At 37.6% G+C, this 18,214-nt stretch overlaps 1 protein-coding gene across 1 annotated transcript in view; it reads left to right on the forward strand.

Moving 5' to 3' along the window:
- The first annotated feature begins 6,747 nt into the window (after positions 1-6,747).
- Positions 6,748-18,214, forward strand: part of LRMDA (leucine rich melanocyte differentiation associated) — a 645,209-nt gene continuing 633,742 nt past the window's right edge. The window contains exon 1 of the mRNA XM_056815370.1: positions 6,748-6,809. Coding sequence (XP_056671348.1) covers positions 6,748-6,809 — 62 coding nt within the window. The remainder of the gene's footprint in view (positions 6,810-18,214) is intronic.

An 18,214-nucleotide genomic window follows, 5' to 3' on the forward strand; every position in this document is an offset into this window, starting at 1 on the left:
CTTCTGTGTCCTCATTTATAAAATCAAGAGAGTCAGATTTGGCTTTCCCGGATCAGGATGGTTTTGTAGATCAAGGGAAATAATGCATGCAAAAGTGCTCTGTAAGCAATAATGGGTTATCCAAAGAGGAGTTGTTATTCTAGTCAGGGGGAACTCTTACCGTAGACCCTCTAAAAATATCTCTTTTAAGTGAGTGATTGGACTTTAGCCTTGCCAATGCACCATAGATGTCTGAGGCTGCTTCGGAATTTACTGGTCGATGGGTCTTCCTCGGGCCTACCCAGGTGGTGAAGCAGCCCCCCCAAAACCGAGTATTTACTGAAACCTGGAAAAGGGAGCTTCAGCATCCACAACAAAAAAGGCCAGCGCACAACAAAGCTGAGCTCGGGGGGCCCCCTTTCACAGACACATAAATATTTAATAATCATCTGTCTACAACCAATCTGGGAGGAAAAAAAATCTTTAAATAGACTGCTAGAAAGGCCAAAACCTGAATTTTAATTGTCCTCCGAATTACTCCCATTAGGCAGTGGCTATGACTCTTTCTTAGTGTGGGGTAGTTTTTTTGTTTTTGTTTATAAAGAGTGAATTATTAACAGTCCATTAAAAATAGTGCTTTTTTTGAACATATAAACTAAAGTTTCTTAAAAAAAAAAGAAACAAACAACAAAAAAAGAGGTGGCATTTTCAGAGCATGAACTAGGATGGCAAAGACCATGGAGAGAAGAGATTTAATTTTGAAAGAGGGTCCTGATACTCCTTAGTGTGCTCTTTTCCCTAGTTTTGCTGCAATTTGTGGCCTGTGTATGACAATGTTGGATAGTCTCATTCTTTCTCCATAAAGGGATAACCCAAAAGTTTTAGGTTTATTTTGAACTCTATAGAGTAAAAAAAGACATATATTTGATATGTACATATATTACATATCTAAGTATATGCATGGAATATGTATTCACATTACATATATTTATCATATATAATTTTTATCCTACTTATATGCATTCTTTTACATTTTAAACTATATATATAGTTATAAAAACATTAAAATTATATATTATATAATATGTAATATGCAAATATGCAAAGCTATATAAATATATGAAACTAAATAGATATATGCATGCACATATATACTAGATACCCAAGACACATAAATATGTTTATCTATGTATACACACAAACATATACCTATATATAATATATTAATATAAATGCATGTATACACAAAACATCTAATGTGCATGTGTGCATGTCACATTTGTGTATGACGTGTCCAAAGGTCTTAGTTCAATATGTATATAAATTATATGTAGAATATATCATTGTATCTGTTTTCTGTGTACATATATTGTATATCTATGTATATGTATATAATATATGTTCATATTATGCATACATTTATCATATAGACTTATATTTAATGTATGCTTTGTCTCTATTAGCTGATAGAATTATATTTATAATTATATAAATAAGGTTATATACTTGTATTTATTTAATGTATGCATTATCTCCAGTTGATGATAGAAGCTGCTAGTATTTATATATATTATATAAATTATATTTTCATATAATTTATATATAGTATATGTATATATATTTATATATCATATAAATAATATATTTTATAATATATAAATTATATATTTAATATATGCATAGTCTCCTGTAGCTGATAGAAACTGATAGAATTATATATGTTATATATTATACATAATAATATACATATAATATATGTTTAATATATGTGTTCTGTAGCTGATAGAAACTGATAGAATTATATATTATATACATAATGATATACATAATATATATTTAATATGTGTTGTCTCCAGTAGCTAATAGCTAATAGAATTATATGTATTATATTAATTATATATCATGTGCAATTATATAAATATTATATATGTATTTAATATATGTATTATCTCCAATAGCTGATAGAATATTATGTTTCTTATAATTTATAAATATATTATAGATTTAATTTATTCATTGTCTCCAGTAGCTGGTAACTGATAGAATTAACTGTTCTTTGTTCATTATATTTTACATATAATTATATAAGTAGTATATGTTTATTTAATATATACATCACCTCCAGTAGCTGATAGCTGATAAATTTTATCTATTACTTATAATTTATAAATATATATTATATAATTAATTTATACATTATCCCCAGTAGCTGATACAATTATATTTTAACTATATATTATATGTAATTCTATAAATATTATATATGTATTTAATATTTGCATTGTCTCCAGTAGCTGATAGCTGATAGAATTTTATCTATTACTTATAATTTATAAATATATCTTATATATTTAATTTATGCAGTCTCCAGTAGCTGATAGCTGATAGAATTATATATTATATTAGTTACATATTATATGTAAGTATATATTTATGTATTTAATATATGCATTTTCTCTAGGAACTGGTAGCTGATATAATTATATATTATGTGTAATTATATAAATTATATATATATATATGCATTATCTCCAGGAACTGATAGCTGATAGAATTATATAAATATTATACATATTTAATATATGCATTATCTCAAGGAACTGATAGCTGATAGAATTATATATTATATTAGTTACATATTATATGTAAGTATATATTTATGTATTTAATATATGCATTTTCTCTAGGAACTGGTAGCTGATATAATTATATATTATGTGTAATTATATAAATTATATATATATATATATGCATTATCTCAAGGAACTGATAGCTGATAGAATTATATATTATATGTAATTATATAAATATTATACACACACACATATATATATTTAATATATGCATTATCTCCAGGAACTGATAGCTGATAGAATTATATAAATATTATATATATTTAATATATGCATTATCTCCAGGAACTGATAGCTGATAGAATTATATAAATATTATACATATTTAATATATGCATTATCTCAAGGAACTGATAGCTGATAGAATTATATATTATATATAATGATATAATTATGTAAATATATATTTACTATATGCATTATCTCCAGGAATTGATAGTTGATAGAATTATATATCATATGTAATTATATAAATATTATATATGTATTTAGTGTATGCATTATCCCCAGTAGCTGATAGATGATAGAATTTTATACCTACAATATTCTATATATTACATATCATTTATAAGTATGCATATATAGCATACATATTATGTATAGATGCATTTAATATATGCATTGTCCCCAACAGCTGATAGGAGCATCCTGCTGGAGGTACAGCTTGTATCTCACGCTCCCTCCCACATTTCAACAGCTGAATTCTCCAGTTGAGCCATTTTGTTCTCTGTAAAATAAACTGAGGGCCATTATGCATGCTTTTTCCTTCGGACCTCTCCTGTCCCTGCCTCCTGCCTCCTGCCTCCTCCCCTGTCCTGTGGCTCTCCTCCCCGGCCCTCCCAGCTCCAGCATGGCCGCGTGGGGAGAGGAGCATCCTCGAGGAGAGCCGTGTTCCCAGTCCAGACATGTCAACTTCAATCTGTGGCAATTTGGTGTGAAATCTGTGGGATGGTGGAGGGTGGCGAGGTCAGCGCCCATCCCCCATAATTGATCTTGCTTATTCATCTGCTTCCCGGGTAGGTTGCTCTCCCCAGGCTGCTGGCCTTTGTTTGGGTAAATGGTTTGAAGATTTACAGTAGTTCTTCCTGCTGGAGAGGCTCACCCCGCTGCCCAGGCCTCTTGTCTCAGCCGGGCGACGCTTTGCTGGGCCAGCACAATCTGGCCCTCCGGACAGAAAGGTCTTTTTCTCCCAAATAGAAATGGAGAGGACGTCTCCTCGTCTGACAATTAAGGCCATTTTCAGACTAATTTACTCCGGAATCACTCCGTACAGCCCCTTGTACACGGTATGAAAAATGTTAATTGGTATTAAAGTCTGAAATCAGAAAGAATTTATAGACGTAAGCAAAAGGGAATACCAGGAGCCCCATTCATCTGAATGATGGGTTGGCGTCTTCATTGACACTTTTCAGATTATTTTTAAAACCCATGATAATGATGAATCTGAATGGAGTAATTTATTCTATTTTGGGTCATTAACCCTTGTGCTGCTTACCGCAGCAAATGACTTCATCTTAAATGATTGGTGTTCCCGATGCTTTGGGTACTCGGGGGTCTCTCCGGCTCTCATCTGAAAATCAATTTTTAGTAAGTGGCAGGGACGAGGCGTTCCCCCTGGTTTGGGGGTTTTCCAGAGTTAGGCCTGGGGAGGAGGGACCCTTCTCCCCCACTCCAGCCTCTGCTCGAGGTGAGTTTTCATCCATGGATCCCCATACGATCCTAAAACACAGAGAATGGTTCATCTCTTCTCCTTCTGAAAAACTGGTCCAGAATCTTGAGGCGAGAGGGCAGCTCGCCAGACCAAGGGAACTCCTTTTGCCCAAGCAAAGGAAACTTGTGTTTGAGAGCCTGTTGTTCAGAAAAGAGACTGCTGTGGACTTGGTAAAAGGATTCTGTAAAAAATGGGGATAAGGAAGGAAAAAAAAAGAAAAGGGAGTCTTCCTCTACTAATCCTTCCCATAGACTGAATAAAATAGTTTGAAACCTTTGTTTTGATTTCCATTGACTGAAGACTGGAAGGGCTTTATGGGGTAAGCTGTTCAATCTGTGGCAATTGAAACACTTTTTTATTCTTTTGGCCTAATGCACCCTTTCTTTAGTTGACCTTGAAGCTGCATTATCTCATCTTTTGGAAGAAAATTCCTATTGCATCAGAATCCAAGGCTGAGGCTGCCTTCTGTCTTGGGGTGTTAGATAAATAAGGGTCATTGCCATGCACCTCCATCCTAAAAAAAGGGGGGGGGGCTTACACTCCTGGTGAACAGAGAGTGCGGATGTCAGCACTTGTTGAATGAAGGAAGCTGGAGTTGGGCTTGCCGAGGGTCATCTGGTCTGCGGTGTGGGAATATCTTGGAGGGTTTTTGTTTTTGTTTTTTGACATTTTTACGAATTTGTGCCTACTGTCGCCTACTGCTTTCTGGCTTTCCCATGGCACCAGTATGTGGGGGCCACTGAGGTTTCCAGCTTTCTCTGCCCCCTTCTCTTCAGAAGCAACTAAATTAACAGGTCTGTAAGAAACTGTTAATCAACACTTTGTGAGGAAAGCACCCTGGTTATTAGTGAGAGTGCTGAATTGACTCCACAGTGCTTATCATCCATCCCATCTAACCTCCAAATATTTGTCACTGGTTTTAGTTACATTAAAGTGGATTCTTCATGACCCATCCCCCAACACACACACACACACACACACACACACACACACACACACACATCAACACCACCACCACTGCCACCATCACCACCACCATTAACAAACACAAGGGGAAATGTTTTAAGTTGGAAAAAATTCCTCTTCCTTTTTAAAAAGTCCAAGTTCTGAGCATTTTCTCTAACTCTCTCTCCCTCCCTCCCTCTCTCTCACTCTCTCACTCTGTCTCTCTCTCTCTCTCTCATCCTTGCTCTCTCTCTCTCTCTTTCTCTCTCATATCCTTTCTCTATCTCTATTATCCTTACTCTTGCTCTCTCTCTAACCTTCATTCTTTCTCCCTCCCTCTTTGTCTCTTCCTGTCTCTCTAATCCTCTCTATCTTTCTATACCTCCCTCTCTTTTCTTTCTCTTTTCTCTCTCTCTCATCCTATTCCCCCCCCCCTCTCTCTCTCTCATCCTTGCTCTCTCTCTAACCTTCATTCTTTCTCCCTCCCTCTTTGTCTCTTCCTGTCTCTTTCTCTCTAATCCTATCTTTCTATATCTCCCTCTCTGTCTCTTTTCTATTTTCTCTCATCCTATTCCCCCCCCACTCTCTCTCTCTCTCTCTTTCTCTCTCTCTCTCTCTCTCTCTCTCTCTCTCTCTCATCCTTGCTCTCTCTCTCTCTCTCATCCTTGCTCTCTCTCACTCTCTCTAACCTTCATTCTTTCTCCCTCCCTCTTTGTCTCTTCCTGTCTCTTTCTCTCTAATCCTATCTTTCTATACCTCCCTCTCTGTCTCTTTTCTTTCTTTTCTCTCTCTCATCCTATTCCCCCCCTACTCTCTCTCCCTCTCTCTCATCCTTTCTCTCTTTCTCTTCCTCTGTCTCTGTCATCCTTGCTCTCTCTTACTTCCTCTAACCTTCATAGAAGACTATCTCTCACTTCCCATTGATCAAGCAGTTTGGGTCAGAGGGGATGCTTTAGTTTCAAGTAAAGAAAAGATGGGTTGACCTGAATTTGATGACATCTCTGAATGCCAGCTAGTTTTGATGGCTTCCCCAGAGTTTTGCAGACTTGGTGTGATTGGAATGTCCTTCTGCCCAGCCTGGGTTAGGGGCTGTTAGTACTCAGTCTGGGTCAGTGACCATTAACACCCAGTCTGAGTCCGGGATCTTGAGCAGCCTGTCTGTGCTGGGTTCCATTACAATCAGGCCTCTCCAAATGAATGGACAAAACTAAGGGCATCCCCAGCATGAGTGCAGCCTAGTGTTAACTTCTTGGTGGTCTGAGGCCCCTGGTCAGCTTTTCCATTTGTCTCTCTGTGGTCATTCTGGCCAGACTGTTTGCCTTCGATGCTCTTCATTTCTAGCTTCCTCCCTGAATGGGCTCAGTAAATATTCCAGTCTGAATATTCAGCTGCGGAGTCATCAGTTCTGACAGACGGCTGCCTCTTCGCTCCCCCCCTCCCTTAAGCCTCCCCCCCTCACTTCATCTTTCCCCTGTCATAATGCACCCTTTGGCAGAATTTTTCCGAGAGCTAAATGTGAGTCTCAAAGAGATGCCGTCAAGGTATTTTTCATAATTTTCAAAAGTAATTTCCTCCCCCCCCCTTACTCTACCCTCCACTCTTGGTTATAATTATTTCTTAGCAGCAGACGACCAAAATCATCTACTCAGCCAATTCCCCTCCTCCACGACCTCTGGCTGCATTTGGAACTCTTACTGTAGGGCTAGCCTGACTGATTTGAGCCCACTTGAGAGAAGTGGGCAAGGAGAAGGCCCTCATTGCTTTTGATTTTACAGGAATCCCATGGGAGAAAAAAATCATTCTTCTATTAAGAAGGAAAATGAAATAGTATCAGGCTCCGTGCCCCTTTTCTGTCAGGTGAGTGAGGATTAGAGTCTTTAGAATGGATCTATTCCAATTCCCTTGTTTTTCAGATGAGAAACTGAGGCATGGAAAAATCTAGGCAGAAGATACTTAGCTGAGCTAGCATTTGAACTCAGATCTCCTGTCTCTTAAATCCAAGACACTTCTTGCCATTCCATGCTGATCCCAAGGGATTCTCCTATCTCTTCATTTGGAACTTGAGGTGGAATAGATCAAAGTGGAAGTATGTTTAGGTTTTTGTTTTTTTTTAGGGGATAGATATTTGTTTCCATCTATTTCTCCGGTGCAGGTGAAAATGATTCCAGTATTTCCACTTCTACCATGCCAAACCACTCTCTCTGTCTCTCTCTCTCTCTGACTCTGTCTCTGTCTCTCTCCGTCTCTGTCTCTCTCTCTGTCTCTCTCTCTGTCTCTCTGTCTCTGTCTGTCTGTCTGTCTGTCTCTGTCTGTCTCTGTCTCTCTCTCTGTCTCTCTCTCTGTCTCTTTCTCTCTCTCTCTCTCTCTCTCTCTCTGTCTTTCTGTCTCTCTGTCTCTCTGTCTTTCTCTCTCTCTCTCTCTCTCTGTCTCTCTCTCTCTCCCTTCCCTTGCCCCCTTTCTCTTTCTCTCTCAAGGAAGAAAAACCCAATGACTAGAAACAGAGCTAGGGAGCTAGGAGGGGAATGAAGGTTGGCTAGCCTGGGTCCCTTCCCAAAAGGAGTTTTTCAGTGGAATGCACTAATGGAAGAAGGGAGGAGGCTGTGGGGGCAGCATGGCAGAGGGATGTTTCAGTGTGAAGGCCACAGAATAGCTGGGTTGGAGGGTACTTAAGGGATGAAGCGTGCAATTCATTATCCCTTCCTTATTAGAGCCCTCTCTGTGTCTAGACTAAAAGTCTCTCCCACTTGTTTTTAAAAATAAATTTTTATTGATAGCTTTTGTTTTTATGTCGCCTACATTTCCCAATAAATTCTTCCTCCTCCTCCTTTCTGTCCCACAAAGCCATCTATTACAACCAAGAATTTTAAAAAGAGTGGAAAATAGCTTAGTAAAACTAGGCAATCTATCAAAAACAGCCTGACATATGCAACATTCAATATCCATAGTCCCCCACTTCCACAAAGATGGCAGAGCAAAGGAAAGTGCCTTCCTGTATTTCTTCTTGGGGATAAAGTTTGCTTAATGTAATATCTCAGCAATCAGATTTATTTTCTCATACCCTCTCTACCACTAACTTAGCTTTGAAAACCTGACTCATTTGAGGCTCAGTTACCTTATCTGTCAAAAGGGACTAACAGAACTATTGAGGCCAAATGAGATAATGTGGATACAGAAATTCTGACAAGACTTAGAAAATGACCATAAAGCTTTAAGGAATTGTTACTCTAGTCTGAAAATCTCATCCCTTTCCATAATTTCCTTTGCCAAAAGTGCCAGAGGATAGATTCGATTGTTTTTTTTTTTAGTTGTTTCTGATTCTTTGTGACCCCATTTGAGGTTTTCTTGACAAAGTTACTTGAATGGTTTGCCATTTCCTTCTCCAGCTTATTTTACAGATGAGGAAACTGAGGCAAGCAAGGCTAAGTGGCTTGCCCAGGGTCACCCATTTATAAGTGTCTTGAGACCAGATTTGAACTCAGGAAGATGAGTCTTCCTAACTCTAGGTCCAGCACTCTATCTACTTTGGCTTCCTAGCTGCCCACAGGGGACAGAAAGGAAGGGTTAAAAAAAAGCCTTAAGAGAGTAAGCTAAGAGAGAAGAGAGAACCCAAGGGGGATATGAACATTTTAGGGTAGGTGTCCCCCACTCCAAAAGCACAGAATGAAATAAAATCTTCCAAAAGTAACAACAAAAAAATGGAGTTCCAATCTATGAGAAATGCCTAGTGGACATCCTTTCCTCTTCCATTTCTCATACTGCTGGATGGCAGAGCTAACTAGGAGTTGGGTAAAGGCAGCAGGTAGAAATAAGAAGTAGAGTAGATGGGCTGAAAAGGTAGCCTTCTGTGCAGGATCTTACATTTAGGGCTCAGAGGAACCTTCAAACCATTGAGTCTCGCCCCTTTGTTTTACAAAGGAAGTAGGTGAGTTCTGGAATAACTAAGTGCCTAAAATACTAAGTACCACACAACTAGTTAGTGACTGATGTAGAATCTGAACTGAGATCTTTCTTACGCCAGTACAGTGCTCTGGCTACTTATTCCACATTGCCTCAGAAGAAAGATGCCTAACTGGTTAGAGTCAAAGAGTTTGCCTTTTTTTTTTTCTATTTCACTAACAATTAACCTGCACAAAACTTCAGGAGACTTTTATGCTAGAGGGCAGATGGGATGAGGGCAAAAAAAAAAATGAACCATCTCTCTATCTCCATGTCTACTCACAAATTAAATTATTATTTTAAAATTACTTAAATTATTGCCTGTTTTAAAAGGAATGTCTTTATTTGGATACACTTCCATTTCCCAATATATCCCCCTTCTCTATCTCAGAAAACTTAAAAAAAGCTGAGTAAAACTAAGCCACACATCATCCAAGTCTGACATTGTATGTAGTGTTCAGCACCCATAATTCTTCATGTCTGCAAAGGAAGGAGAGAGAGGCACATTCTCATTTGTTTTATTTGGAGCCAATCTTTGTAACTTTAATTTCAGGATCATATTCAGAACTTGAAGGAATTTAGAAAATCTAATCCAAACCCATAATTTTATAGATGAGGAAACTGAGGATGTTGAATAACCAGCAAAGGTCACACCATTATCAAGTTGCTGAGGATAAGGTTTAAAATAGTGGTCTAAACTCATTTCCCCCAAGTTCCTTTCCTCTTTTCCCAGCAATTAAAAAAAAATCAAGTAGAGAATTCTACCCCAAGAAATTTATGTTCTCAAGTTTATTGAACCTGAGGTACTAAAATAAATTCTTTCTAATTCTTCATTCTTGAGATCATTCCATTTATCTACTTTTTTTGCTTTTTACCTGATACCAAAAAATTTTAATGTTTACTCTTAAAATTTGAGGTCAAGAAGATTCTTACCTTTTGTTGTTATTTTCTTCGATATTCTATATCTTCTGTTCTTTCAGCACTTATTAGAGTGCCTGGTATATGATAGGGATTTAATAAATGCCAATTAGTTTAACTTGACTGCATTTTGTAAAAAAAAATTAATAAAAAGCTCTATAAAGTTTCCCCTTGATAGTTTAATTAGAATAGCATTAAATGTATCAATCAGTTTAGGCAGTATCACTGTTTTTATTATATTGGCATGGCCTATTCATGAGCACTAAATATCTCTCCAGTTATTTCAGTTATTTATTTCTTTATGAAATATTTTACAATGTTATTTGTGCATATCTTCAGCATACTTATGTAGATTGATTCCCAGATTTGTCTGCATTAGTGTTATTTTTACTAAGACTTCCATTTCTATCATTTCCTTCTTGACTTTTAAAAATTACTATTAACCTTATAAGCCTAAGACGGAATCTCAAAATCACTGAGTTTCCCTGCTTTGACAGATGAAGAAACCAAGCCATGTAACAACTAAGTCTTTGCCAAAGTGTGTCACCTAGCTAGTTGATTTTGCAGTTTTATTTTGTATCTTTCCACTTTCCTGAAACTATTGATTCATTTTTTTTCATTTTTCAGAATTTTTAGATAAATATTCTTGAAATTAGCAAATAGGATTAGATTTGATTCCAATTTAGCTCTTTATGCCTTTTGATTTCTTTCCCATGTCTTATCACTAGTATTAACATTTATACAATTATGCCAAATATCAGTGCAGAAAGAGAGCATCCTTATTTTGCTCCTAAATATATCTGGGAAGCTTCTACTGTTTTCTAACTGCATAGAGTGCCAAAGGAATGGTATTTCTCCTTGTTGTTATTCATCCATACTAGCTTTCTTGATAGAGTTTCTAAAGTAAAGTTGAAGAAATTCCCAGGCAATATGGTATAAAAAGAACAATTTATTTAGAATAAGAATCCCTGCATTCAACTGCTGTTGTTTCTACCTTATGAAAGTCAGATTATCTCTCTTAATTATCCATTTTCTCATCTGTAAAATAATTAGGTTGTATTAGGTGATCTCTCCAAGACCCTCTCCATGTCTGATGACCTACGATCACACTCTCAGCTTCACTTAGTACTAGTTCTAGTATTTAGAAATCAGTAAGTTCTATGCCCAAGTACCCTTCTGGATGCTGGGGACACAAAACCAAAATGAAAAAATCTCTGCCCTTAAGGAGTTTACATTCTTTAAGAGGAATCAACAAGCGCTAACTATAGTTCCTGGTACAAGGTGGGCTCTTAATAAATGTTTATTAATTGATTAAGTATATAATTAAGTTTTGAGCTATTAAATGTGTATACAAAATAAATTCAAGGCAATTTGGGGGGAACAGCTTGTGGCGATGGGGATCTAGAAAGGTGTATTAGAGAAGTTGGCTTTTGAATTGAACTTTGAAGACAATTAGGGGTTCTTAAAGGCAAAGGTGAGTAAAAAGTGCAATAGTCTGGAGACCAGAGAAAGCTGTAGAGATGAGTTTAAGGAAGAGCAAGATGATTGCTTTGTCTGGGTTGTAGGTATGGAGAGGAGTAATGCTAATAAGCTTGGATAAATAGGTGGAGATGATAGACTGAGAGCTAGAAGGAACTCTAAAAGGCATCATGGTTAATTGTTTCATTTTACAGATGGAGAAACTGAATCTATAAAGAAGGGTAACACATTTTTTGTGCCTTGGCAGTCTGGTGAAATCTATGATTCTTCTCAGAATAATATTTTTAAATGCATAACATAAAAATGCATAATTACAAAGGAGAATACTTATATTGAAATAAATTTGTAATTTTCCCATTCAAGTTGATGGAGTTCTTGAAATATCTCCACAAGGAAGGATCCATGGATCCTATCTGTAAAGATTAAAATTTAGGGGAGACGGGGAGACTGAGGCAGGTAGAAATTAGTTTCTCTCTGCAAGGAGTATTATATTTTTTAGAGGTTTATTAAAGGTTAAAGATTAAAGAATATACAGAGGAAGAAAAAACATGTGCCTAGGCCAGAGGCCTAGGCCAGAAAACCTCACATCACAGAAGAGATGCATCTGCTCCAAAATGGAAGTCCAAAAGAGAGCCAAGCGAGACCTCAAAAGCCTTTGAATCAGCTTAAAGCCCTTCTCCATCTCAGCCCAGGTGAGATTACAAGGCATTCTGGGGAAGTGGAGCAAAAGCTTGTGGGGATTGTAGTCCTGTATTCGAGTCTATTTTTTACATATCTTAAGAACCATTGAGTTACAGATCATTGATTCCCCAAAGCAGAACTCTGAGTCACTGCTCAGCTAAGTGAGCTTCTGCCTGTTCCTAAAATCTAACCTTTTCCTGTTGTTGTTCAGTCATTTTTCAGTTGTATCTGACTTCATTATGTCATTTGGGGTTTTCTTGGCAAAGATACTGGAGTGATTTGCCATTTCCCTCTCCAGCTCATTTTACAGATGAGGAAACCAAGGCAAACAGGGTCAAGTGACATGCCCAGGGTTACACAGCTAGTAAAGTGTCTGAGACCAGATTTGAACTCAGAAAGTTAACTCTTCTTGACTCCAAACCTACTGTGCCATCTAGCTGGCCCGAACTCTTTTCTACTTCTCTGTAAATTTAAAAACCAATGGAGAAGAAGAAAAAAAAAAGTATGGAGGGAAGATTCCATTTTTAATGGATTTGTAAATTTTCATCTTTGGCTTCCAATTTTTATTCCCATTCCTAATTCTTTGAGCCCAATTGGATTTAAAACAACAACAACAACTTTATTAAGAAAAAAAAAATCTCCTCCCCTTCACCTTTTAGAATATATTTCTATATAGCGCCTTGATTCCTTCCCCCAGCCCCTCACCTCCCCAAGTTGCCCAGAGAAGGGCAACTTGTGGGTCTGCTCAGCAAGGCAAGATGTGCCTGTCAGTTTGGAGGGGAAATACTTCACCATTAAATGATCCCCTTTCTTACCCAGGGAGAAGCAGCCACTCAGTTTCCTAGGGCATAATTGGACTGTCTTTTCATACAAGCTGATGCAGTTGCTTCTGAATATAAACCCTGAACCCTCAACAGGTCAGGAGAGATAGTTTAAAATAAAACAAAACAAAACAAAACCTGTTGTCTGGCTTTGTGTTGGGAATAATGGAGTCACTAATCTACTCAATCTGCCCAAGTCAGATAAAGAAAGTGAGAGATGCCTGTGTTTCAGGAATAGAGGGCACTTGTAAAAGCAATTTCTTCGGGGGGAAGTGGGGGACAGGGAGAGGAGAAAAAAAAACTGGAAGAAAGGCTGTTGGAAACCTTTTAATTAGTACTAATTACCTCAGCAGAAAACGTTGGAGGCTTGAAAGGATTTGTGTCAGCAAGTGAAAGATCAAAGATTGCCACTCTCGCATTTTAATCTGTTGGCTATAAAAACGAGCAAGGGGGTGGTGATGGGACCCAGGAGAATGCCTGCCCAGGTGGTTGAAGCCTTAATCCCTTCTTTACTGCAGGAGCCTGAGGCCTAGTTCCATTTACATAATAAGATGATTTAATTTGGGGGGCACTTAATTTTAACCCTCCTCCACCAGGCCAAAGTACAGTTATCTCCTGGAGTGAAAGGTGGGTGGGCAAGCTGAGGATGAATATCCTGACTCCCTATAATCCCTGGTTCTTCCAAATATTGTCTTTTCTTCCATCAAGAAAAATTAAATTCTAAATTAAATGATTATGGTTGCTCTTGTTATCAATATTGGAATGGATCTTCCAAGGGCCTGGTGAGTCCTTCTGTCTGCATGGGGCAGGTGAACAAACTTAATGGAGTTCAATGGTTGGGTGGAGCTTGGCTGGGACCATTGGGGTAAAGACATCTCGGTTCCTCTGACTTAAAAAATACAATAACCAGGGAACCAGAGGGGAGAGAGGGAGAGCAGCTGCCCCTCTCTTTGACGGTCAAGCAGCCAAGGGTCCGAAAAAGGGCAAGGCAATTTGAGATTTCTAGTTCTTCCTTTCTTTTCTCCTCTTCAAGGCAAGTCAAGTCAATAAGCATTTATTAAGTTCATACCATGTATCTGGCATGATGCAAAGTTCTGCGAAAGAAATAGAGGTATCCCTTACACATTGCAGAGGGTTTCCTCACAATCTGAAAATCTGCATAAAATTTTTTGGCCTTCCCTTCATGACAGAGACATTTGAACTTTTTCTTTTTTCTTTTATGGGGTGTTTACAGTATCTTATTGTAAAATTTGGGTTAAATATTTGGTCATAGACTATACATAGGACAGTGTTAACATTTTTAGCCTTTGTGTGTTAGCTGCTAGTTTTTATAGTCTTCTTTCAAAGTTTAATCTTTTATTTATAAAACAGGTTGCTATTATATAATACTATAGATATATTTTATGCATTTTGAATTTCTAAACGTTTCCTGTGTTGTCTGTGACTTCCACAACCCCCCCCCCCCAATTTTCATTTAATTCCCTTCCTTTTTTAAACCCTTACCTTCTGTCTTAGAATCAATGTTGTATATTGGTTCTAACAAAAAGGAGCAGCAAGGGCAAGGCTGATTTAAGTGATCTGCTCAGGGTCACACAGCTAAAAGTGTCTGAGGCCAGATTTGAACCCAGGAACTCTGGGCCTGACTCTCAATCACTGAGCCACTACACTGCCCTCTATTGTTTTATTTCTTACCACAATGGGGAAAATTGGCATGTGGAAGGGATACCTGTACTAACAAAAGTAAAGATATTATCTGCTCTCAAAAAACTTACATTCTTTCCTTCTTTCTGTTATATTTAATTCTGCCCTTGTTAAACACAAATGCGAATCTTGGGGAGGGGGGGTTGTTCCTCCTTTATGGCTGTCTTCTCTGGGTAGGTATAGACCCCCATCCCATTAAAATGTGATTGCCACTGAGACATTGATGGGATTGACCTGTACTATAGTAATATACCAGCAGACATCTGAAATATTTGGAAATTCTTCAAACCGATTCACAGCCCTTATTCTTAAGAATTGGCACAAAATCTCAAAAGAAAAAAGGATATCATGGAGGCTAGTTAGCTTCTAGGATCAGACTACCTGAAACTAGACCCTAGCATAATCACTTTGAGCTAATCCTTTCTCATCAGGCAGAGTCTAAAGATTTGAGCCATTACTATGCCTTTCCCAGAACAGAAAAAGGGAAAATAAGGCTTTTTCTAACCTTACTACTCCTGGTACATAGTTCAATGCCCTATGGGAAATTGAAGACTTAGCTCCAGCTTCTTCCTGTCTCCTTTCTCCCCATCATGTTTGGACCAGAGTGGAAACCTATCTGTTCTCATAATTGGACAGAGTGGTAGTGCTGGGTTGGCACATTTGGGATTAGTTATAAGTAAGAAGGCATGGATTTCTTGAGTATGACCATCTAGCAGCACCTCACTGATGAATACATCAACGAAAAATACATTTTCCATATTATTGAAAAACATACATTTAAGTATGGGCATACTACCATATATCAATAGTCTCATGATGTAAGAATTCCCTAGATTAGTATGACTCTCAGACCAGCCATATGTTGGAAGGGAGATTGATTGTTGCTCATGTTATTCTATAGATCCTCCATGAAATTTATATATCTATATCTATGTCTTGCTTAAATGTATCTTGCATTTCTAGGCTTTTTTTAAACACAGAACATGCTAAATATTATTTAACATTTTAAGTGACAGGAATAGGGACTAGACAAATAACTTCATTCATAGAGGGAACTCCTGGGTAAGAAAATTCACTCTGTGAATTCAAGTCAGCACCTACTCTTCAACTTAGAATCTTTGAGAGTCATCTAGAATGCTGAGAGAATAAATGCCATGCAGCAAGAAACATAAGAGACTTACAGCAAGAATGTAGCAGAGGCAAAATTTTTACCCAGATCTCCCATACACTGAGACCAGTGCTCTTATCAGTGATATTGAATTCTTCTTCATTTTTTTCCTTCTCCATTTTTTAAGACCCAGGTCAAATCTTTTCTTTCTTCTCAATGGTTCTCCTCCAGCTCAAAGTAATCTCCCTTGCCTGTAAATTCCTAGACCATTTATAGTATTCTGGTGGGAATTCTGCCCTACTTTGAGATATCTCTCTTATTGACTTGAATTATTATTTAAATCTTGCATTGCAATTATAATTTTTGCACATTTATGTCAGCAATTTACACATCATAATCAGCAAGATTGTTCTTGAGAGCAGGGTCACTGTTCTAGTTCTTTGCCTCCTCCAATAAATAGCTACACCCTAATATTTCACTATGTCTGTCTGCTTTTTAGGGTTTTTTTATTTGTTTGTTTACTTGTTTTTTGCTGCTTCCCTTCTTTCTCCTGTCCTATTAGGTCACTGGTTATCCCTTTTCTCTATTGTTTTTGTGTTGGCTCCTTATGACTTACACAGTATTGACCACAAGATGGAAGGTAAGGGTTTTAATAAAAAAAAAAAAAACACCTCACACCCTACACCAAGATAAATTCAAAATGGGTGAATGACTTAAACATAAAGAAGGAAACCATAAGTAAATTGGGTAAACACAGAATAGTATACATGTCAGACCTTTGGGAGGGGAAAGGCTTTAAAACCAAGCAAGATATAGAAAGAATCACAAAATGTAAAATAAATAATTTTGACTACATCAAATTAAAAAGCTTTTGTACAAACAAAACCAATGTAACTAAAATCATAAGGGAAACAACAAATTGGGAAAAAATCTTCATAGAAACCTCTGACAAAGGTTTAATTACTCAAATTTATAAAGAGCTAAATCAATTGTACAAAAACCAAGCCATTCTCCAATTGATAAATGGGCAAGGGACATGTTGGTCAAGAAGTCAGATAGACAAACTGAGACCCATGTGTTATATTTTTTGGAAAATTTTATTTAATTAGTTAATTTAGAATATTTTCCCATGGTTACAAGAATCATGTTCTTTCCCTCCATTACCCCCAAGCCCCTCCCATAGCCTATGCACAATTCCACTGGGTTTTACATGTTTCATTGATCAAGTCCTATTTCTATATTATTGATATTTGCACTAGGGTGATAATTTAGAGTCTATATCCCCAATCGTATCCCATCAACCCATGTGATCAAGCAGTTGTTTTCCTTTTGTGTTTCTACTCCCACAGTTCTTCCTCTGTATGTGGATAGTGTTCTTTCTCATAAGTCCCTCCAAATTGTCCTGGGTCATAGCATTGCTACTAGTAGAGAAGTCCATTACATTTGATTGTACCACAGTGTATCCGTCTCTGTGTACAATGTTCTCCTGGTTCTGCTCCTCTCGCTCTGCATCACTTCCTGGAGGTCGTTCCAGTCTCCATGGAATTCCTCCACTTTATTATTCCTTTGAGCACAATAGTATTCCATCACCAACATATACCACAATTTGTTCAGCCATTCCCCAATCCGAGGGCAACCCCTCATTTTTGTGGTATGGAAATCACTTTAAAAGACTGATATATATTAATTTAAGGTCGCCAAGGAATTCAGCTATGTAATTCCTAAATGAAAACTTAAGTCCACAGTCAACCTTTTATGGAGTTTTAATTACAAACAGGAGGAAGAAAAGTATTAGAGGGAAAGAGAGAGAGAGGGAAAAAGGGGGAGAAGAGAATAGGGCTTAAATACCCCTCTGCTTAGGCTGGGCCAAAGGCCCAAGGCCTTGGATAGCCGGGGCAAAGAAAAGAGATTAGTCCCTACCACTCACATAACCAAAATGGAGAAACAGTCTGAGGGCCTCCACTCCAAGCACCAGGCTCCAACCACCACCTCTCCTCCACACAGGAAGAAGGAAGCCCTCCTTAGCTGTCCTCTACCTCACTTCCTGTGTCTCACCTGTGCCAATGGTGGCTCTAGCTTCACCCAGGACCGCCCAGAGGTCTGTCCCCTTTGCACGTGTCTGTTGAAGGCCATATTCTCAAATAATTAAATCTTGAGCTTTGCTGAAGTCCTTCCTAAATCTTGTTACCCTGAGTAAGGTGGAGATTGTAGTTTCTAAGACCTGATTCTGTCATTCCAAGTATCTCTATTGTTATTGATCAGGAAATAGCCAAATCCCATCCTCTAAAGAATGGTTTGAACA

Source organism: Monodelphis domestica, chromosome 1 (assembly GCF_027887165.1).
Source record: "Monodelphis domestica isolate mMonDom1 chromosome 1, mMonDom1.pri, whole genome shotgun sequence".
In the NCBI taxonomy this organism is placed as follows: domain Eukaryota; kingdom Metazoa; phylum Chordata; class Mammalia; order Didelphimorphia; family Didelphidae; genus Monodelphis; species Monodelphis domestica.